This window comes from Pteropus vampyrus, unplaced genomic scaffold, assembly GCF_000151845.1.
Source record: "Pteropus vampyrus isolate Shadow unplaced genomic scaffold, Pvam_2.0 Scaffold151, whole genome shotgun sequence".
Taxonomy (NCBI): domain Eukaryota; kingdom Metazoa; phylum Chordata; class Mammalia; order Chiroptera; family Pteropodidae; genus Pteropus; species Pteropus vampyrus.
The window spans coordinates 3571738-3596267 of record NW_011888932.1 but is presented as its reverse complement, the minus strand read 5'-3'; the positions used below and the strand labels follow the sequence as shown (position 1 = coordinate 3596267).

The 24530-nt window shown below is 40.0% G+C and overlaps 1 protein-coding gene across 1 annotated transcript in view; it reads right to left on the bottom strand.

Moving 5' to 3' along the window:
* The window catches only part of DNAJC6 (DnaJ heat shock protein family (Hsp40) member C6), a 129390-nt gene extending 112531 nt beyond the window's left edge, over positions 1-16859 (bottom strand). The window contains exon 1 of the mRNA XM_023536230.1: positions 16648-16859. Within this exon, the coding sequence (XP_023391998.1) occupies positions 16648-16762 (115 nt within the window). The 5' untranslated portion in view covers positions 16763-16859. The remainder of the gene's footprint in view (positions 1-16647) is intronic.
* Between the last annotated feature and the right edge of the window lie 7671 nt (positions 16860-24530).

Genomic DNA, 24530 nt, shown 5'->3' with positions numbered 1-24530 from the left:
CACAGAGTGTTTGACAATTCTTGGCATGGAGCAAGAAGTTGAGAAGCCAGGCAGAGGGCAGCCACTAAGAGACAGAACTTTTAATACTCAAGGGGCTGCAGAGACAAAAAGTGGAATTCAGAACTGAAAAGGTACATCTTAGAGGGATTTAGAAAAGTGAGTCTGACATGTGCTTTCTCCTTGAAGTATTGCTAACAGAGTTGCACAGAACAAGGGGCACAGAAGCCAAGGAGAAGGCGATAAGGAAGAAAAATAAACATTTTGCAGAGTGGAGTTTTCAGCAAACTCACAGTTGTAGGAAGACAAAAACTGGACATTAGGACCTGCCAAGGGAAAACATGCCAGGCTCTCAGTCAGTACTCCTCCGGGCCTAGGATTAGGGAAACCCAGAAGCAAGCCAAACCTTAAAAGTCTGCAAAATGGTCTAAATTACAGTGCTTGATTGGATTTTAGTGACCTACTTTCTATGATGGCAAAAAGTGAGGTAAATACTCTCAGAAGGGAGATGACATCATCCAGAGCATCTTCATACACAGTGTTGGACATTTAATGAAAGACTGCCAGGCACAAGAAGAAAGGGGACCAAGAAGAAAAACAAAAATATAAACTGACAAGTGACCCGCACATTGGCATTATTAAACATGGCCTTTAAAATGACTATGCTTAATATATTTGCGGAAATAATTGACAAGATGGAATATCTATTTTTTTATATAATCTAACAAAAATTCTAAGGACCAAATTGAAACAATAAACTTTCTGCAGCAAAAAAAGAAAAGTCTAAAACTGAAAAATACAAAACAAAATCAAGAAATTAACAGATTGTGTAATAATAAATTAGGAACAGCAAAGGGAGCTGATGAGCCCTAAGAAAGCAAAAAATAATCAAACTGAAACAGAAAAAAGGACTAAAAGTGCAGAAAATAAAGTAAATATGTGAGGTAGGGTAAAAGTTCTAACGTAAAGAGTCCCAGAAAGGCAGGAACAGAGCAGAAATAATATTTGGAAAATACTAAAATTATCTAAAATATGTTCTCTAACCATAATAAAAGTAATAAGCTAGAAATCAATCGCAAAAAGATAACTAGAAACCCCCCAACTGCTTAAAAACTAAGAAGTACATTTCTATATGACACCATGGTTCAAAAAATAATTACAACGGAAATTATAGAGTATTTTAAACTAAATGATAATAAGAATATGACAAAACAAAACTTGCAGAATGCAGCTAAAGCTATGGTTAGAGGAAAATTTATAGCCTTGAATGAAAATATTTGTTAAACAAAACCAAAAATCAAAGACATAAGCTTCCATTTCAAGAAACTAAAAAAATTTTAGAAAATTAGAACCAAAGAGTATAAAAGTAAATAATAAAGATAAAAGTAGGAACGCAAGAGATAGAAAACAAATATATAATAAAAAAATCAAAACAAAATCAAGTCAAAAAAGCTAGCTATTTAAAAGGATTACTAAAATTCATAAAACCTTGGCAATATACATCAAAAAACTGAGATTTACCAGTATAAAAAAGAAATGTCAACATCAGGAATGAAAAATAGGAAGAAGACCATATAAAGTATATACGTTAAAAAGATCATAAGAGAATATAAAGAAAAACTTATAACAATAAATTTGCAAATTAAGATGAATAAACAAATTCCTAAAAAAAAAAAAAAACTCAAGTTACTAAAACACAAAAAATAGAAAAGTGGAATAAATCCATTCCCATTAAAATAAATGAATCCATATTTCAAAACTTCCCACAACAAAATTTCCAAGCTCAAATGTTTTCTATAGCAAATTAACTCTTCCAGACATTTAAAGAATAATTCCAATCTTATAAAACTCTTTCGGGGAATAGAAAAAGTGGAAATATTTTCTAACTTGTTCTGTAAGTTCAGCAAAACCTTGATGTTAAAACTGGGCAAAGGCACCACAACAATAAAAAATTATAGGTTAATCTCTTTTGTAAACAAAGAGATTCCTCAAAATAAAAATTAGCAAGTCAAATGCAGCAATATAAAAAGAAGATAACATATAATAACTAAGCTGAGTTTATTCTAGAAATGCAAGGTTGGTTTAACACTCAAAAACCAATGTAATTCATCATATTAACAGAGTAAAATAAAGCAATCAAGGATCATCACAATACAGATAAATAGTTGGTAAAACTCAGCACCTGTCCATGATAAAAGCAGCACAATAGGGATAGAACTTCCTTACTCTGATTAAAAAAAAAAAAAAAAAAAAGAAGAGTCTATATAAGTCTTACATCAAATATTGTACTCAATGATGAAAGATCAATAGCTTTTCCCCTAAGATGAGGAATCAAGGTAAGGATACTCAGTCACCACTTCTATTCAACATTGTGAGAAAGAGCTTAGTGCAATAAGACAAGGGATTTGAAAGGAAGAAATAAAATTGTCAGTATTCACAGGAAACCAACTACTTCCACAGTAAACCGCTCCCTAAAATCTAAAAACTATTAAAATCAATAAGTGAATTTATCAAAGTCATTGAAATAAGGTCAACAAATAAAAATCAACTATATTTTTATATCCTAGTATCGAAAAATTAGAAAATGAAAATTTTAAGTGCCAGGTACAGTAGCAATAAAAAAAATAATTACCGGTGACGACATTTTTTTAGATTATTTATAGTTCTACATCCCAGTATTTCTTCCTTTAATGAGGGCAATTTATGTTCAGCTCAATCTCATTGTTGTAGATGGTTCTAATTTTTTAAAGAATCAGAAATATAGAGTTGAATATAAAAATTCCAAAAGTTTTAATGTTGGCTTAAATTCTTTTAAAATATTAAGGAAGCCAAATTAAAGTCACTTTATAAACTCTGAGCAACACAAATATACTTAAATATAAAACATATTTTGTAATTCCCTGTTTAGTATCTTAAAATGAAATTAAAAATAAAATAATCTACCTAATACAAAATTAAACAAAAATAGGTATGTAATATACCAACTATAAGTAAAAGAGAAATGAAAGAAAAATTAATTAAAATAAAACAATATGGATTTCAATAAATAAATGATAAAGCAAAACTATATCAGAGGTCATAATAAAGTAGTCAGACACATATACCTGTACATAGACTAAATGAGACAGGTGTGCTGTACTGAATGGAGTCTCAAATACAAGTTTTGTCACTGTGGGTAGGTGATGTTCTGAACAAAATTAAGTACAATCTTTCCTCAATTGACACCACATTTTTAATCCTGGAAATTTCAGTGTATATGTAAAACCAATTTATGTTACAGGCTCAGAAAAGTATAGAGAGTTCTCACTCACCTCTTCAGCAAAACATTTCACAGCTGCACAAGCCATGGGATAATTCATTATGGGACGGAATGGTCTGGAACACTGCAGTACATCTAGCATTTCTGGTCTCTGCCCAGTGAGTGCTTCTAGAGCCCCTAGCATATTTCCAGTGTGTCCAGCGGGAAGTAATACTATGCCCATTTGAGAACCACTAGCATACCAAAATGTAAGCCCAGCTGTATCACATGCTAGGCCTGAAATCCAAAAATCACTCAGCCATTTACAGATCACCTCAGCCAAAATATCATTGCCTCAATCCACCCAGTCGCAAGAAGCAACAACAAAAATCCTGGAAAGAATCTGAGTTCTCCAAAAGTGTCAAAGTATTCACAACGGTTAAGAAAAAACACAACATTTTTGGATTTTCTTAGACTTATTTTGAGTTACAGACTGGGGGATGAACACCAGAGTCTTTTTTAATATTAAAAGTCTCGATCTGACGATATTCAAACTCCCAATCAGATTCTGCAATAAATTTCGATTAAAAAAAATCAAATTCTTTCAGGCACCACTAGCATAGAACAATGTTCCAATCCTAGTTTTACCATATTAAAATATGTTATCCATAACTTCGTTTGCTCACAAAATGTCATGTTTGCTATTTTGAGACATAGAAAAATAACAGAAAAAACTGAAGAAAACTATTTTGCCCTGAACTCTTATAGAAAAAAAGAATCCACCTATATTTTCAAATTCTCCACTCCTCTCCTTTCATATCTTTGCTTCTAAACTTTGTTGCATTAAATACTCAGAGAACTTAATAAATAAAAGAGAAATCTGGAGCTGAACAAAGAGTTAAAATGCCTACTTTCCAAATAAACACAATCTAGAAAATTAGTCAAAAGCTATCATTTTCTAAGGTTCACATTCCCCTTTTATAATAAATAAATTAATTCTAATAATAAATGTTAAACATTTTATTAAAAACTCTTTAATTTTGCCATGCTTGTTCTCAAGCCCTCACCTACCATGTGAGTGAATGGTTTGGGAGGTAAAATGACCTGAGTTTAAATCTTGGCTCTGCCACTTATTACCTACGTGTTCCTGAACAAAATTCTTAATCCATTTCTTAATATGTAAAATACCCCCTACTTTACGGTGTTGTGACAATATGTAAAGTCCCTTATAGACAGCTTTTCACACACTAGTTGTTCATTAAATAGGAGCTATGGTTGTTAGTATTATAATTAGCTGTCATATTTACCAATACCTACTTAATAACTCATTCAACTATTTTCTTCTTAGTGGTCTCATACATAATTTTTTTTTTCTGCCTTGCAAAGCATTTTGAAATATCTTGGGTAAATGTTATACAAAGCCTCATCAGACGATCTTAAGACAACATGTAACAAAAACAGGGAAAATAAAGAAAGACATTTATTAAACCACATAAATTCAACATTTACTGAACACCAGTCATGTGTTGGTAGCTTATAAAAATTCAGTTTCTCCTACCAACATCCTGGGTATTTATCTGCCCCTGTAAACCTCTCTACATTTCAACTGACTCTCTTTTTTAAGTCTTTGCAAGGAGAGTTGACTTCTGAACAAGTCACAACATTTTAATAGTTTTTCTGTAGTACTTTCCAGCACAAAGACTCTAATTTTTAGTATATTTATGTTTCATATTCAGGTCACCAACTGGTCTTTTGGAACCTACAAATAGCTCTCATGGTCTGGTTACCATGGTCACCCCTTATCCTCAACATGCACACATGCACCCCCACCTCACACAGTAGTACACTCAGCTCGTCTCTGTCAACACTTACCCACTTCCCAGCCCTGAAAGGATTCTCTAATCTCTAAAAAGATTAACTTGGAAGGGGCTCGGAAGAAAACAATAATTTGTAACTTGTCTGGGGGCTTAGACCCCTTTGAAATTTGAGGAAAACTACTGATATACTCCTCACGTAAAAACAAAAATGGCCATACATATAAAACTGCATTTCACAGACTTGTTGAAAACCAAATTAATGAAGCAATTATTTCAGTGTTTCTCAAACTCTTTTGACTGAGATTTATAGTGAGAAATAGAACTTGACATCAATACAGCCCATAACTACATACAAAAAGAAATAACTAAAACATGTTTCAAGCAGCAATATTTACCCTTACCACATGCAATGGTTTCTGACATTTCCTATTCAATTTCATCTTCCTAAATATTTCTTGAGATTCACTAAACGGTTTTCTTACCACCTACAATCTGAAGAACAGTGATCTAGTCTAACATTTCTCCATATTTGAGATAAGGAAACAGATCTAAAGATATAAAGTCATAAGTCACTAAGAAGTTTGTGGCAGAACAAGCCAGAACCTAACTACTCTGACTCCCAACCAAAGGCTTTTTCCAAAACAAAGTGAAATAATTCTAAATACCAACTCATCTCAAAAAAGCAGCTGGGGATTTGAAGCTTAAAACATACTGATACACTGAGAAATTGAGAATGTTTCAATTTCAAACCACAGTGAATATTAACCTTAACCTGAGCCTACAATTCAGGCACTTTTAACTTTTTCAAAATCATGCCCTGGGTCTAGAATGACATAGCATATAAGCAAAATTTTTCTTTCCAAAAACCTTTTATTCCTGTGTTGTTCCTGAAAACAACACAGGAGAAGCCAACATTCTCCTTACCTTCGTTTAAAATACTTTGATTACACACACAGGTTTTATTTATCCATGAGAGGCTGGCTTAAAAACAGCCGAGGATAGGCCAAGCCCTCTCTCCCCTTACCATGCCTATGCACAGCTGTCTTCTTTTCTGCTAAGGCTGCTTAATTAAAATTACACATCAAAACCACATAGATTAATACGTGGATATGAATGGTCCAGAACCTATTAGATGTTATTACTACTAACCCCCAGCTACCCTGGCCCCTTGTAAGGCCTCAATTATAGACAGTGGGGTGGCTTCAGAGCCTTCATTACAAACAGCTTGGTAGGTGGATATCTCAGTCTCCCCGCTGGCATCAGGATGGGTGGTTTATTTGGTTTTGTTGTTTTCTTTAATGTGAAATAAACATCATTGCCCATCACTAGGTGGGAATCCTATAAAAAGCTAGAGCAGCTGGGGACTGGTCTGGAGAACGCCCAGCAAGCGGCCCTGCGCACAGATAAGAGGCGGCTTGAGGCCTGTGTTGTTGCACAGATCACTCAAACAACTTAACTCGGGCGCGAGCAACCTGGTCGCGCGCTGCGTGCCGGCCTTCACCTGCGCAACCCAAGCCCTGGTGCCCAAGGGCAAAGTGCTGGGCCCTCCCTAGGGCAAAGTGCTGGGCCCTCCCTAACGCAAAGCGCCCAGGGAATACCGGGTGGGGTGCAAACTGATGCGCAGTGGCTCCAGGGCGAGAACCAGGAAAGCGCGCGGGGAAAGGGGGGAGGGGTCATGCAAACACTAAAATTAGCGCTCAGGAAGCAGCGGCGAGGCACCGAGGCGCGGAGATGGCGTCCTCTGCCCAGGCGGCCGCCCCGAGCTTTCCCCAGGAGGCTGCCCCCTCTACTCAAGCCTGCCTGCAGCCCCAGACCAGGCGCTGGACCAACGCGGCAGGAATGAAGGGCTCCCTACTGGAAACAGGATCTGGGAACACGTGTAGCCTCCCGAGACCTTGGGGTCTATCGCTCCTCCCCCAACTGCGGCAGAAAAATGTTAAGGAGCCTCCGAATTGAAAACCCCAGAATCCTCCAGAATCCTTGTGGTTGAACTTAAAAATGTGGTTGACTCGTCTTCAGTGAGCCCTTTCCTTTCCTGAGTTTTCATTTAAATCTGTTTCGCTCCTCCAACATACCTCCAACGGAATTACAGTGATGGGGCGGGGGGGTGTTGATGTATCAGGGATCTAGGGGGTGGAGGCTGACGGAATGGAAGGAGTTTGCATCCGAATCTCTCTCTGCAAGATAAACCGTTCTGAAGGTCAGTGACGGCTCCCCACTGAGTCTTCCTGAAAAGATTAATGTTCATTAAGGGATTCTCAGTCAACGCTTTTCTTTTTCTTCTTTTTTTTTTAGTCAGCGCTGTTCTTGAGAACATAAACTGTGTAAGTCTGAAGTATATCAGATATTTCAATTCCAATAATGCACTGAAAACCTACGTATTAAACTACTGTGAACATTCCTAACATAAGATTACCAAAATCCTGGTAGCTATCATAAGGAAATCTGAAATGGAAATATGTGTTACTCAGCCAAGATTAAATGAAGAAAACAAAAATATGGTTATATTTAGTAGCACAAAAATGGAAAGTTGAATGATACAGTATTTGGAAACCGTGCCAAACATTTTAAAAGTCATGTCTATTACATAACTAGAATTTTTAAACAATATGTGCACAATAATCCTAAATCAGTCATTAACATAAAGTAAATATGTCCGCGGAGTGCCATCTCATCCCTAGACTCTTTCAGCCTCCCCTCTGCAGTCGGCCCCTTACCTTTATTTTCAGAATCTTTCATTCTCTCCTTCCTCCCTCTGCTGCAAATGAGCAGGAAAGTCTGGCTGATTCTGCAACCCTGACTTCGGATTTGTCATTCACAGTCAGTCTGCGGTCTCAGGGGGCGAAGTCCCTCAACGGAGGTGCACCGGGGCTCTGATAATTGCATGCAAGTCAGTGTGCGGGGTTATAATTTTGCTTATGCTGGAGCGGAAAGGATAGGATGAAGGCAGACGTAAACACAAATTCCAAAACATGGCATGGAACTGGATCTGGAGCTTAGACATGCCTTTCCTTCCCTTAGGTTAGGGAACCAACTGTTTTGCATCTCCTTGTCTCTGGAGAGATTTGGTTCAAGTTGAAAGGGGAATGTCTGTACCATGCCCCAGGCTTATTTTCAAATGGAGACCTTAACTTTGGAGGAGGATTAAGACCCCTGTGCTTTGTTTCCTCGTACATATTCATTCATTCATTCATTCATTCATTCAAACATTTCTTTTACATCCCTGTGGCCCAGGCTCTATGCTAAGAACTGGAGACACAACAGTGAAGGGGACTAGCCTCAGTTCTCGAACTCCCCCCGGACAATACAGAGGCATACAGAACAATACAATGACCTGTGATTGCTGCATGGACACAGTTTACTGAACCCATTTCATCCAGGGGTAAGTCAATACTCAAGGAGGCTTTAGTGATTGGTTTTAAGCCACTGAATGGCTGAGTCAGAAATGGGTATGAGGAAACCATTTCTGAGAGGACATGGAAGATTTGAGTAAATCTTTCAATCATCCAATTCAAGTTTACTTTCAATCATTACATGACTCAGATTCCTCCCTACCTCCCTCATATGATATTTGTGCCATACTTGTTAAGGATTCAGGAGTGCAGAAAACAGACCAAGTCCCTGTCCTCGGCTATTACATTCCAGTAGGAGGATTCAGACAGACAATCAACAAATATAAACACATAGTAAATGTCAATGAATGATGTGAAGAAAAATAAAGCATGTTTATGAGGCAACAGAGGTGTCATTATAGATAGTGTAGCCAAGGGAGGTGATTTTTAACTTTTTTTACAGAAAATTGGCCAGGATCACTACAGTCCTTTCCAAACATCTTCACTCTGAAGTTGTTTTTTAAGTCTTGAACCCTCACAATCTCCGCTGTTCCAGGTGTACTCATTGATGGGTGGTGTTTCTTCCCCCATTATACAGATTGCTAAACTGATATCCAAAAAGATTAACTGACCCAATCCAGGACTTCACCAAATTGGGAGAGGAGCAACAAAAATAAATACACCTACCTATTGCTCTCATTCCCAGAAATTGCTGGGTTAAATATAATATTGACATGGAAAATTTGCTGGAGTAGAAGTTGAGACAAGAGGATCGAAGACCTATCACTATCACTATTGACTGGTGTAGAGCAGGTGACTTAGCCTCCCTGGCACCAGCTTCCTCATCTGTAAAGTGGAGCTAATCATATCTGCCTTGTACATGTACTGGGCTATTCAGAAGATCAAAAGGAGAACAGATGTAGTGCTTTGTAAACTAAGCACTATATAAATGTAAAGTACAATTATCAACATGCTTGGGCACATTTAAGAGAACTAATTGCTAGTCAGCGTTCACCGGCTCAAGAGCCCAAGAGTCAAAAACAGCTATAGAGTAAAAGCTGTCATGGCCACTAGGGGTCCTGGAGTTGACTTCTAGCTGCCGCAATTTAAAGAAATTTTAAATATTTGGTTTTTGCTCCCATCTTTCCTTGGCAGTGGGTAATTCCTCTCTGCTCTTCTTTGACAACGCGAGACCAATGAGGGAAATCCGCCTTCATTAGAACTCCTCGCTGGCTACCAAATGAGCCATGTTGGGCCATAAATCACATCAAAGAAACAGGCATCTCTATTTCAAAGGACCAAATCCAGGAGAGCCAAAATGGGCTTGTAGGAGCACCTTTAGAGGCTGAGGGAAGAGGCTGCGGTGAGACTCCACCATTCATGCACTCTTTCATTCAATAAATATTCATCGTGCCACACGTTGCTCTGAACACTGGGAATGGCACAGAGCTGAACAAAACATTTTCTGTCCTGGAAGAGCTATGGTCTCAGGGCAAGCGGGTTCCACAAGGTACACTGATTTGCTGAATTAGGCAGAGGAATGCCAAGGCCTGGGCCTGCACGGTGGGGCAGGCACTCTGAAGCAGGAGAGACTGCGTTCAAACATGGGCTCTGCCATTTACTGGCCCTTAGAATAAGTTGAGACAGGTTCTTGCACTTCACTAAGTCTCCATTTCCTGACCTGTTAGATGAAAATAATAAGCGTACCTACCTCCTAGGGTTGGGTGAGGTGCAAACAAGTTACTGCATGTAAAGTACACAGCACACAGCCTGATACATAAAGGGCTCCATAAATGTCATAAGACTAATATTAGTACCGTGTGATCTAGGTCAAGTTTACCCCTCTGTGCCTCAGTTTCCTCATAAAATGCAGAAAATACTAACTAGCCTGTAGGGCTATTGTGAGAATTCCACATCAGGAATAATATAAAGCCCTTAGTATAAAGAAGTAACTCACTCCCTACCAGCCTTGCTCCAGGCCCTTTTTAATCAAGTAGAATCCCAGGGCAAAAGACTGTAAGAATGGGAGGAGTGAGGAAATGGGAGAAAGGTTGCCAATTACATTAAAAAGGAAGTAATTTTTATTTGAGAGTGTGATCATTTCTAAGGGTAACTGCATTTTACCTAACATTGCAAATTACAAACAAGAAAGTTGGAAGAACTGCATGATGAACTCCATTTTCAAGTACATTCTGCTCTATTTGCTTTACTGCATATCTGTTCATCTCTCTCTCCACCCTCAATTGATAGTTTATTTTTAAAATTAAGTAGAAATAAGTTTGAAGACCTCTTCAAATAAAAAGAGCCTTTACTTTTCCTCCTGACAAATATTTATAGAAGCCTTAGACCTCCTGATTCTGTGGCCACTTCAAGCAAGGTCAGGTGAATTTTCAGCAGCTTTGTCTTGCCCCACAGTAAACCTTAAGGCCACACCTACCTGAAGGACAAGGATGGACTCAAGCACTGGAGCTTTCCAGAACAAAGCAGTGTCTCTGGCATACCCCACACTTCAAATAAACTTGTACCAAGGAACATTATAAACATGCACTAACAGAAATGATGCTCCATCTTAATAACTGGGCTTACAGAAGGCTTCAGGCAGGCTCCACTGACAACCAAGTCCCTTCACAGCTCTGCACAGTCCTTGTCTTGTTAGATGCCACTTCTGAGTCACTAGACTGGTGAGTCATGCCCAGTAAGAGAGGCCATTTTGAGAGCAAAACCAAAGAGAATTTTCAAGAACAATGAGTGGGACCCTAAACTGAAAAACAATAAGGCTTTTTATTGTCCAACAAAACAAAAATGAAAGGAAAAAACTGCTGTAATAGTGGGTTAAACTTCCCAGCTGTAAATTTTACTCTGATGAAAATCAGCGGGGCGGGGGAAAGTTTATACATTCCCTTGGAAATTTGAGAACAAAATAAACTAGAAGGCTATGTCTCAAATTAGGCAGACTAATGACCTTTCAACCACTTGCCTGGAACGTCTTCTAGCTTAGTCCTCCATTCCCAAAACATGTCAGGGTGGGGTGACAGAGGGTAACGTCACCTGAACCACCACATCGGGTCTTCCTCCACCCAGCCAAGCCTCTGTTTGGTTTGCTCAGAGCATCTAAGTGGCCGTAAAAGATGTGAGATAGAGAGAAAAACACTGCCTACTGGGGGAGGTGGGGGTAGAGATTTGTGATTAGGGTCACCACAGAAGAAGGCAGCACAACTCTAAGAAAAGCTGAGAAGGCTCTCATGAAGCCAGGCCACAGGCAAGTGAAAGAGAATTAACATATGAAATGCCTACTATGTGCCACACAATCTTTTTGTCCTCATCATTGTACATTGAGAATTCATTATTTATTCTTTAAAGCAAGGATTTTCACAGCATACTGCCTAGGTTTGCATTCCAGCTTACTAGCTGTGTAAATTTGGAAATGTTACTTAACCTCTCTGTACCTTGGTTTTCTCATTTGTAAAATGGAGATTGTAAAACACGATTATTGTAAGAATTAAATAAAATATGTACAGGTTTAGGACAGTGGCTGGCACACAGTAAGCAGTGCCATTCCACCTTTTTAGACAAGAAAAATAAAGCAGAAAGAAGTGAGATGACTTTCCAAAGGACACATAACTAAAAAGTAGCAAAGCTAGGGTACTTCTTGTCATTCACTTCTCACAACAACCTCAGGAGAAAGAGGATTATCATGTTCCTTTTAAGGATGAGAGCTTGGAAGCTCAAGAGAAGCCTAGTAACTTGCTCACATCAGAAGCTGGCAAATGGGAGAGTTAAGATTTAAAACCCACATCTGATGACTTTAAAGCCTGTACATCCCACTGGGCCAGTGGGTCTCAAACTTGAGCACACGTCAGAATTACTGCAGGGCTTGTTAAAACACAAGTTGCTGGGCCCCACCTCCAGAGTTTCTGATTCGGTAGCTCTCGGGTAGGGCCAAAATTTTACATTTCTAACCAGTTCCTGGGGGTGAGGATGTCGCTGGTCCAGAGACCACACTGGGAGAACTACTGCTCTACAGTCATGTACTTGTAGGCAGAACAGGTAGTAGGAGAAGGAATAGCACCTAAAGGTTGTAGGTCAACAAGGTTTTCCCACTCTGGCAATGCCGGTTACTCCAAGAGCTTAGAAAATATACCTTGTATTTTACATAGTCTTTCATATTTATAATCTCATTTGATCTTTCCAATATCCTTGGGTAGTGATCATTAGTTTTATTCAGTGTGATTTGTTTTTAGGGGCAAATGGCTAGAAAATGGCAGTAAGGGATGAAACCACAGATCACCTGGCAAGTGTTCTGCCTTTTCCTGGAAAGCATTATCTGCTGATGGAGACTGACTGTCATTCCAATCTGTGTCCTCTCAGGGAATATCACAGCTCGGTGAGGGCTTTGCACCACAACAGGGTTTGGAGGAAGTCGTTTCTAATGGGAGGAACTCAGGACCTGTTTTCCACCATTGTGTCAAGGACTACTGCTCACAAAATGTGTCCATTGGCTGTTCGCTCCCTTTTCTATAACCTAAAGGCTTTGGTAGCTAACTAAAATATGGATCTTGAAAAAGGATGGAAGCACGTGGGGGTTAATTTCCACTGAGCACAGCTTGTTCATATTCCCGGTTAGAACCACTTACACGGTTATGTATATTTTTAAAAGTTGTTTGGACATATAAGCCAACAAATGATTAGCATCCAGAATATTTAAAGAACTCTTACAAATGGATAAGAAAAAGATAAACCACCGAATTAAAAAAAATGAGAAACGACATGAACAGGCATTTCAGGGAGGATCACACATGGCTGATATCCACGTGAAAAATCTTCAGCTTTATTATTTATCAAGAAAATTCAATATAAAACAACCCTGCAGTACTGTTTCACGCCCATCAAATTAGGAAACATTAAAAAGTCTGACAATACTGAGTATTAGCAAGGTAGTAAGGAATCAGGAATCTCATACATTACTAGCGGTAACTAAATTAGCTCAAATACACTCAAGTCAGCTTAGCAACATATACCTTTTAACCCAATAACTGTCCTCCTAGGTATTTATCCTATACTTATAGTAACAGGTGGTCAGACTATAAATTTCAGACTCGTTCTCTTTGGAGATATATGTATCTCCTAAAGGATTCATTCACTACAAACATATTTATTGAATGTCTGCTATGTTCAGGACACGGCGTTAGGCTGAAAAGATGCCTGGAGTCCCCAGAAGCTATGCAGCCTTCTAATGAAAAAGGTGGGCAAAAGAAGGATGATGATGTGGAAGGCTTTCTGGTTGGTCCAGAAGAGATGGCTGCCCTGCAGGAGCTTCTAGCCATGGTGTTTTCCATAATTCACTGAACCTTTCACCCTCATGGTATAATATTTGGGGTGTGATCAAATGGTAGAAGATCTGGACTAATATTAATAAAAGTAACAACCACCACCTTATGAGCCACTACATACCAGGCATTTTATATATATTAATTCATTTAATTGTCACAGTAACATTATGACATAGAAATTATCTTTATTTTACATATACTATATAAATAAGCTTTAGAAAGATTTAGCACCCTGATAAAGATCACACAGCTTATTAGTGTGTCACTTATTAGTGGCAGATTCAAATCATAGTCTGTCTGACACCAAAGCATATGCTTCTAGATGACCAAAGTGATGTTGACATCCTCATGAGAAGTTCAGGCTACCTTTTTTAAAAAGCAATAAAATTGGAATATGGATTTCTTCCATTGCATGACATTTATTAATTTTACTTCTCCCCTCCATGAGTAGATACTGGAACATGTCTATTTTGTGCAGTGAGACCTGGCAGAAAGGGTGCTGTATGGGTACTCAGGCCTGAGTCTGCCACTCACCAGTCATACGACCTCCTGCAAGTCACTGTCTCGTGCTTCATCTTCCTTATCTGTAAATGGGGAAAATAAATACCATCTTCCCTCCCTCCTTTCCAAGGGTGCTGTCAAGATCTAAACATGATCTTGTAGTCGACTTATTCTGTAAACCGTAAAATATCATGTAACATAAGATATTATGATGACTTTATCCCCAGGTTGTACAGGGGAAGTAGAGAAATGTAGTGGGCAGCCAAGATCCTAAGAAAAGAGAGAGGTGTGGCATGGCAATGGATGAACTCTAGGAGAGAAGCAGAGAAGAAGAGAGGAGAGGATGGCTATGTATGCAATACAGAACTGGTTTTAAAAACTATAAAATTAGGAAACTTAGTCTAACTCAATTTAATACAGTGCAATATCCATTTATTCTTCTTTTGTAAACATTCACACAACATCTGGGATTACACTAGACATGTAATTATCACTCAAGGAATATTTGTTGCAATTCCCAACCTATTCAACTGTTTAAGCAAGCTAAAGAAACAGGATGGTCAGCCTTCGGCCCTACTAAGTTTTAGCAACAGTTCTTGATGCCGGTGGGGAAGGAATTTAATTGGTGCATTGACAAAAAGTAATCACATATCCTTGGAAAGCCAACAAGAGGACAATGCCGAGACAGAGTCTCCCTAACTACCAACAATAGGAAAGCTTGTTTCTAATGCAATAAACAAATATTCGAAAAATAATTATTGCTGCTCTTTGTCAAATTGATTTTTGGAATGCTTACTATGTGCCAGCACTGTACAATTACTAACTCGCTAATTCATTTAATCTTCAAAATGTCCCTGGGGTGGGAGAGTAACGACTATATCAACGGCAGGGCCCTAGTGAATCTAGCTTCTGTCCTGGAGCAGGTCGGCCATTTTAGAAATCAAGGACTGTCAGATTCTCAGAAGAAGACTCCTCAGATGATGGAAACAGATGAAAGGACAAGATAGGACGCACAGACAGACACACACACACACACACAGAGACACACACACACAGAGACACACACACAAACAGGTATCTAGAAAGTTCCAAACCCTGACTTAGCGTAGTGGAGATGCAAAAATGACGCAGATGAGAACCTGCCCATGTGGAATCTATAATACCAGGTGAACAGCAACAAATACCCTCTGAATGCTAAGATACTAAAAGAGAGGTTACAGGTGGCAGGAACTCCAGGAAAGGCTTCACGGCAGCGATGACATTTGTACTAGTCTTGATGGATGGGTAGGAACTGGCCCGGCTGAGAGATGAAGGCATGACCATTGCAGATAGAGAGAAGGCAGTGAGCCAGCAGATCATGTCATGTCCCGGCTCAGAACACTTTAATGGCTTCCCAGCCCACTGAGAATAAAATCCAAACTCCTCACCATGGCCTACCCAGACCTTCACTGAGGCCCTGCTTCTCTTACTTTCCCCGTGCTAAGCTCAGCCACACTGGAAACCTGTCCACTTGTTACTCCCTCTGGCAGGAATGCTCTCCCGGCTCCATGCTGGAGTAACTCCTAATCAGACCTCAGGTCTCATTACATTATGTGGCCTCAGAGAGCTCTTCTCTGTTCACTTGCCGTGTAAACTAGGGCCCCCCTGTCTTTTGTCCTCTCCCAGCAGACTGATTCCTTCTAAGTACACATAGCAATTTCTAATGGGGATTTTTTACCTCTTTTATGTGTGTAAAGTTTCTTTCTTCCTCTAGAAGTAGTTCCATGACTATCTTGTTCACTCCAAGCCCTGGCACACAGGAGGGCTGGATAAAAATTGTAGAATGAATGAATGAAGTGAGTCAGTGTCAGAATAAATGTTAGTTAAGGCCCTGGTGAGGGCAGGGTGGGAAAGTATTTGGGAAATAGTTTCCGGCTAACAGGGAACCACCCTGAACAGGTTGGAAAGGGGGAGGGTCCGATGGGGAGGTAGCAATGGGTTCCGATTCATTTCCCTAATGGGTACTGCATTGCAGGTGCCTGCCAGGTGTTGGGGAGGAGAATGCAAACCTGAATAAGACTGTATCCCCAAGGAACCCTGGACTCCTTCTGTCCACAGCCAAACGAACAGACAGGGACTTTTGCGGGGAAATAAAGCAGCAACCACCAAGGCCAACGGGAGATGCTTATGAGGCCCGAGGGGTGGAAAAAGAGGGGATTGTGCCGAGACTGGCCCCTGCGTTTGGAGGAGCGACCCCAGGGAAGCTCTGGGGCTGGTTTTGCTCCCGCGGACAAGAGTCAGGGTGCAGGGTCGCCCAAGCCGGGCGGGACCTCCAGGCCGCGCCACCCCCGCCCGCGGGTCCCTTGGCCGGAGAACTCGGCCCGAGATGCCGCAGTCGGAGGCCGGCGCCGGCCGCGCGCAGTAACAGGTCCCCTGGCCGCGCCCACACTCACCCTGAGCTGCCTTGGAAGCCGAGCGCGTCCTCCACAGCCGCCGGGTGGCCTTCCACGGCCGCAGAGAAGAAAACAGCCTCCGGCTCTTCTTGCCGCCCTTCTCAGTTGCTCCCATCTGTGCGCCCGCGCCCCTCCCCCGCCGCCGCCCGAGGGTCGCCTCCTGCCTCCCCCGCCGCCGCGCGTCTGCCAGGTGCCGGGCAGTCGCCGGGGTAGACGCGGCCGCCGGGGGAGGAGCTTGCGGCCGGGGAGGGGGGAAGGGGAGGAAAGCAAGGGAGGGAAGAGGGGAGGTGGGGACAGCTGCTCTGGCGGCGCCCGTCTGGGCGCGGCCCGGCCCAGGCGTGGGTGCCAGTGTGATGAGCTAGCCGGGGAAGCGCTTAGCGCCAGGCAGCTCTACAGGTAAATGCTTTAGCCGTTCGTCCTTCGCTCAGGAGGTGTCGATGGAGTGCCCAGGTACTCCTAGGCATCACTAATTAACAGAAAGATCCCAAGGGGTGTGCACTTGATTTTGTTCCCAAATCACAAGGATGAAACGGAAACTCCAAGAGATTAAGTGATCTGCCCAGAGATCACAGAGCTGCTAAATGGTACGGATTCCCAATTGCTGGGCTCTGACTATATTTTTTCATGTCTTACTACTGCCTCAGAATGATCCCACATTATGTTAGGTTTTTGTTTGTTTGTTTGTTTGTTTGTTTAAGTCTGGCAGATATTTCTATTTTCCTCATACAACAGGTTATGATCACTCATGATTTTTTGGGAACCTATCCTATGTCCGGGCATTTTTACATACATGCCATTAAACCTCACAACACCTCTTGGGGTGGGAGGCATTTTCCCATTTTCCAGATAAGGAAACAAGTGGCACAGCTGAGGTTGCCTTCATTCCCATCATTTTGTCTCTGTCCTGATATTGCTTGCAATTGGGAGAGTCTGAGAGGAAGATCAAAACCCAAGTTTCTTGCCTAGCTGCAGTAATAACAGCTAATGTTTGTGGGGTGCTTTTCATGTGCCAGATTTTACACACGTTGCCTTATTTAACTCTCCCAATAATACTCATGGGAGAAAAAGTGTTAATATCCACGCATAATAAATGGAGGACACTGATCATTAGAGAAGTCAGGTTACACATGTAAAAACCTCAATAAAGGTTATATATTAGGTTGAATCATGAAATTGACATTTTTGTAGGCCCAAACAAATATTATGGAATAGCTTCACCAGATGATCAAAATTAAAATCACCAGTGGAGGCAGATGAAAATCCAGTACCTCCAGATGTATTACACCAAGAAAGACATATCACCTTTGTAATATTTTGGTCAAGAATGTACCACCTGAATCTAATCATAAGGAAATCCAAGATAAACTAAAAATGAGGACTGAGCTATCAGAGAGGATATTGTATTGTTCAAAAGTATAAATGGCATAAAAGATTTTTTAAAAAAAGGCTGTGGAGATGTTTTAAATTAAAGGAGGGTAAAGAGACATGGCAACTAAATGTAATGCCTGACCCTAAACTGGATCCCGTGTTGGAATTTTTTTAAAAGACTTTAAAGGACATTACTGGATTAATTTTCAAAAAAAAAAATGAATATAGATAATAGATTAGATAAGAATGTTTGTAAATGATAAATTTATTGGAGTTGATAACTATATTGTGGTTATGTAAGAAAATATCCCTATTTTTAGGAGATATATATTAAGGAATTTAGGAATAAAGGCCCATGATGCATTAACTTAGCTTTAAGTTGTTTAGTAAAAAAGGATGCGTGTGTGTGTGGGGGGGGTCGAATGATAAAGAAATACAGTAAAATGTAAATAATAGGTGAATCTAGATAAAGAATATGTTTTCTACTGTTTTTATTCTTGCAACTTTTCTGTAAGTTTGAAATTTATTCCCAAGTAAAATGATAAAATATTTAAGTTCTACAAAAAAGAAAATAAAGTGGTAAAAATCACTCTACTTGATATTAAAGCCTACTATAAAGCTATAGTTATCAAAACAGTATGGTGTTGTCAGAGGCATAAACACAAAAATCAATGAAACAGAATAAAGAACCCAGACATAGACCCACATAAATATGCCCAACTGGTTTTTGACAAAGGTGTAAGAGCAATCCAATGGAGGAGAGATAGCTTTTTCAGCAAATGGTGCTAGACCGATTGGATATCCATTGGCAAAAAAATGAACCTTGACCTAAACCTCACGCTTTAATACAAAAATCAAGTCAAAATGATTGCAGACTTAAATGTAAAAGGTTTGGGGGGTGGGGAATAGTAGAAAATCTAGAATCTAGAGCTATGCAAAGAGTTCTTAGACTTGTTCCCAAAAGCACAATCTATAAGAGGAAAAACTGATAAATTAGACCTTATCAACATTAAATACTTTTGTTCTGTGAAAGCTCCTGTGACTGGATGAAAATACAAGCTACAAACTGGGCCAAAAATACTTGCAAACCACATATCCGACAAAGGACTAGTATTTATAATATATAAAGAACTCAAAACTCAACATTAAAAATAAACAATCCAATTAGAAAATATGGAAAAGACATGAACAGATATTTCACTGAAGGAGATATAAAGATGGCAAATAAGCACATGAGAAGATATTCAGCATCATTAGCCACTAAGGAAATACAAATTAAAACCATAATGAAATATTACCATATACCTATCAGAACGGCTAATATAAAAAATAGTGACAACACCAAAATGCTAGCAAGGATGTAGAGCGAGAGAGAGAAATTAGATCACTCATACATTACTGGTAGAAAGGTACAGCCACTCTGGAAGAGTTTAGCAGTTTCTTACAGAACTAACCACATAACTACTATAAGACCAGCAATTGCATTCTTGGGTACTTATCCCAGAACAAAAAGAAAACTTATATACACACAAACAATATACACAAATGTTCATAGCAGCTTTGTTTGTAAGAGTCCAAACCTGGAAACAACCCAGATGTCCTTTAATAGGTGAATGGTTAAACAAGCAGTGGTGCATCCATGGATGGAATACTACTCAGCCATAAAACAATAACAAACCTCTGACACAGACAACAAACTACATGCATCTCCAGGGAATTATACGAATAAAAAAAGCCGATCCCAAACATTGTATACCATATGATTCCATTTATATAGCATTCTTGAAATGGCAAAATTAAAAAAATAGAGGACAAAATTATAAAAATATCAGGTGGGAGGGAGCTAGATATGGCTATGAGAGGACAACAGGAAGGATCCTGTGGTGATGGAACTGTTCTGTATCTTGAATGTATCAATGTCCATATACTGATTGTGATATTAGACTATATAGTTTTGCACGTTGTTACCATTATGGGACGATTAGTAAAAATGTACACAGAATCACTCTGTATTATTTTTTTTCAATGGCATGTAAATTTATAATTATTTTAAAAATTAAAATGTTAACTTTTTAAAAAGTTACATGTCTGTAATTTTGTATAGTTCACTCCAATATCTAAAATATTGTTGAGCCAAGATTTAACCTAGACCCATAACTTCATGGCTACACTACCTTTCTCATGGCCCCTGGCTCACTGTGGGAGGCCAAGGATCATCTGCCAGGTCTCAGGGAGAAGGCATGGAGGACTTCAAAAGATAATGGGAGCACAGAGACCCAGGTCAGTCAGGGAGGGCTAAATTATTCTCCTGTTTGGAATGAGTCCCTTCCCGGTCTAGATAAGTGACTCTGTAAAAGTAAGTATGGGACAGCCCTATTTTATTCTTTCTCTAATCCAGAGGAATATGAAGATGTAAATATGAAATAAAAAAGGGAGGTGACAGAGACTGAAAAAAGGGTGGAAATTGAGAGGTGTGTCTTTCTCTCTGTCAGCAGCAAGCTGAATTTTCTTTTATGCCAACCTTTATTCTTCAAGGCATCCAGACTAAAGTCTGAAAAATAGGCCCTTAGAAGAAATAACCTAATCAACAATGCTACCCAGGAATAGCTGTCACATACCACCAACTAATACCCTAGACAAAGGCTGCCCTCTGTTCCTGGGACTTCTTAGCTGTCTATGGGGTTAGGATACCTGGAATTTTGTCCTGGTTACACAAACCACCCCTGAAATATAGGTTCTGTCCCTTCCTCTCCCGGCTTACTATTTTAATCACCGCCACCACCTCCACTCACATTAATGGAGGAGATTAAAAAAGATGACATAGAAGTTTTTTTCCAGGGTTTCTCACCATCCTTCCCTGTATGTCTTGACTCCCTAACTGGTTCTGGAATACTGCTAAGCGTTAGTAGCCCCAGTGGGCCTGGCTGAGAGACTCACCTTTTCTTCCATTGTCCTGATACATCCAGTGGATCAGAATACCTCCTTGGAGGGGCCCACTTGCTCACTACTTAGACTTCACTAGTCAGGGCAGGATGAGAAAAACATTCTTTGGCTTGCCCTTTTAGTCCAAACATCATGTGATTTCATGGCTCTTCTCCAACCTGGAGCTTTAACAAGGCCAGAAGTCTCTGGCTCCCACAGTCATGGCTTGCTCCAGGCACATCCAGCAGTCCCTGGTGTCCACGGGAAAAGAATGAAGCCTGAGAGAAGATCTTCCGCCCAAGCAGAAATACCCAAGTGCCCTCAGGCACATCCATGAGCACTAGCAACGAGGAATTTCTTTTCAAATGTCAAAAATGGAAACAAATAAGCCCACTTATTTGTCTATCCGGCTCACTGGACAGAGGAGAAAAATAAAAAGAAAAAAATCCTTTGAATTTCATTCATGTCATTGTGCTTATGAAGTTGAGTCCAGAAATATGAAACTGACAGTTTTCAAAGTGAATGAGATAAAAGATTCTCCTGTGCATGTGCATGTGCGTGTGCATGTGCATGTGCGTGTGTGTGTGTGTGTGTGTGAGAGAGAGAGAGAGAGAGAGGGCGGAGGGTGGGGCGCTAACAGAGTTTTCAGCTATGCAGAGCTGAGTGGAATCCTGGCTCTGCCATTTACTAACTGTGATCTTACTCAGCTTGCCTAACTTCTCTCAGTCTCAGTTTCCCCATCTGTAAAATGAAGATAGTAAATAATACCTACCTCACAGGGTTGTGATAAGATTTACTATTATATGTAAAGCACTGAGTAGGTTCAATAAATGGTAGCTTATTATAATACTATGTCCGTTTAGAGAGACAGTTACAGATAAAAAACAATGGCACCTTCTTTTGCAAGGAGTGTGTGTGTGTGTGTGTGTGTGTGTGTGTCTAAAGAGAGAGAAATGGAAAAGTCTTGATTTTTGATGAAGGCAATACCCTTCAAACTTCATAATTTAACTCTGAGGGGTCCTGTTACCTATCCTCCCTTACAGAGAGTTCCAGAATATAAACTGTACTGCACAAATCAAAGGCATCTGGAGTGCCTTTGGAACCAATGGTGTTGTTTTGTTACCCCAGTGACAATGCCAGTAGGACTATTACTAGTGCAGAAAGCAATTAAGGTCAGTCTCCATTTTTAACTTTTTAATCTGAAGTTCTCCAAATTTACAAGATTTAGCTAAAGTTAAGTTTAAAGAGCAGTATCTACAGAAAGCCTCCCAACCATGAAACTTCCAGCAGTGGTTACTAGTGTGAGAGGAGGGAAAATTGCTCATGTAAAATATTTTCAGGGCTTCTAAGAGATCTGTTTCAATTATCTATTGATGCATGACAAATAACTCCCAAATTTAATGGCTTAAAACAACAACAATCATTTGTTGGCAAATGATTTTGCAGTTTAAGCAGGGCTCAGAGGGGACAGCAGTTTCTACTCCACATGATGTCAGCTGGGGTTGCTCAGGGCTTGCAGATCCACTTCTAAGATGGCTCACTCACGTAGCTCACAAGATGGTGCTGGCTGTCAGCTGGGAGCTCAGCCAAGAGCCTTGATTATTCTTCACATGGTAGCTGGGGTCCAAAAGGGAAGAAACTCAAATTGCCAGGCTTCTTAAAGCCCTGGCCCAAAAGTCCCCAGATGCCTTAGCTACAAAGTCCCCAGAAAGTACTTCCTGCACATGCTATTGGTCAAATCAGTCATAGGCTCAACTGTTCAAGAGAGGGCTCATAAGTTTCACCTTTGAATGGGAGGAGTGACATACACATACTAGGGCAGAATAATTTGAAATTGTCTTCAAGGACTAGCTAGCTCAGGGACTAGCTAGCACAGGCCCTCCACCAGCCAAAGAATAACCCCAACCAGCAGTAGCGAGGTTATGCCCAGAGTCTCATCATTAGAGAGCAGAAGCATTGTGCTGAACGAACATTCCTCATAGAAATTGGGGTTCTGAAAGAACTCCATTAAGTGGGAAAATAGGCACAGAAAGGGGGCAATCATTCAAAGACAAAATCATAATGTCACAAGTTAAAACCATGGAAATCTTTTTTGAGCACCTACAGAGCTCGAACTAAACCTTGTGCCTCTTTCTCCCACTGAGTGACATGAAAAGAGGACCAGGCTAGGCATCAGTGAACTGGACTGAGTCTAGTTTACATGCCATTTTAACATCATCACTTAATTATTTATCTTCATCTGTAAATTAGGGATAATATCTGCCTTACCTTGTTCACAACAGGGCAATTCCAATGAAAGCATGTGTGAAAGTACTCTTTTAACGATAATCCAATAATCTACTTTTCAACTGCTTTATTAATAAACGATGCACCAACTTTTAAGATCTCAGTACTTTAAAGGGAACAAAACCTCTGGACCTCACTTTCTGCTAAATTTGTGCCTGAAGGTAGCTGGTGGGGCTAATGGGGGTGGATTGAATCCTTTGTTGGCAATGTAGATTTGTCATGGAAGATGTCAGGTGCAAAGATGGGGTGAGATGGGAAAATGAAAAGTAATAGAAAGTCCCATATGGGGTTTGCATGCCTGCTTCATGCATTATAATGTTGTTATAATGAGCCTCATTGTAGTATTAATTCAGGTCTTCAAAAATGCTGATTTATTTTTAAATTGACCTAAAAATATAAAAGATGTTTACTGAGAGAGGCAGATGGCATAGCTATTAAAAGCATAGATCCTGGTGCCACACTATTCCTGACTCTCAAGTTTACTGTCACGATGACATTAGAAGGTTACATTAACATCTCTGTGCCTCAGTTTCTCATCTGTAAATGGGGATAATAAGTGCCCTCTTTCTAGGGTTATTGTGAGGGTTGAATATGTTATGTGTAAACACTCAGAACAGCACTTGACAATGAATAAGTGTGAGCTATTGTTTTGATAATACTTTGCGCTGTGCACCATGCTAAGAAGTTTACAAACATTACATTTATTGACCACAAACTATGAGCATCAACTAAGCACCTAACTGTGTGTCAGATACTATAACAGGCTCTTGGAATTCATGAGGAATGAAACAGACAGAGATTTCTGTTCTGTGTAGCTCATATTCTATTGGGGAGGGGTCGGGGAGAGACAGACAGTAAACAGTAAAATAAGTAAGTTATAAGTGCTATGGATAAAAGAAAAAGTGGAGCAAGGTGAGGGGACTAGGAATGTTGGTTGGGAAAGGAGGAGCATGGTCAGGGTACAGTTTTAAATAGGGTAGTCATGGGAGACCTGATTGAGAGAGAAAATTTTAGCAAAGACTTGAAGAAAGAGAAAGTCAGCTGTACAGATACCCAAGGGAAGAGCATTAGAGGCAGAAAGAACAGCTGGAACAAAGGCCTTATGTTGGGAGTGAGTCTGGTATGGTTGAAGAAGAGCAGGGAGACAAGGATGGATGAAATAGAGGGAGCAAAAAGGACTGATGTAGGAAAAGAGGTGGAGGGATCTGGTAGATCTCATAGGCTACTGCTAGGCTGTAACTTCTCCCTTAGTAAAATGGGAGCCAATGATCAATGACAGAAACTATGACTGGTCCATTTGCTAATGA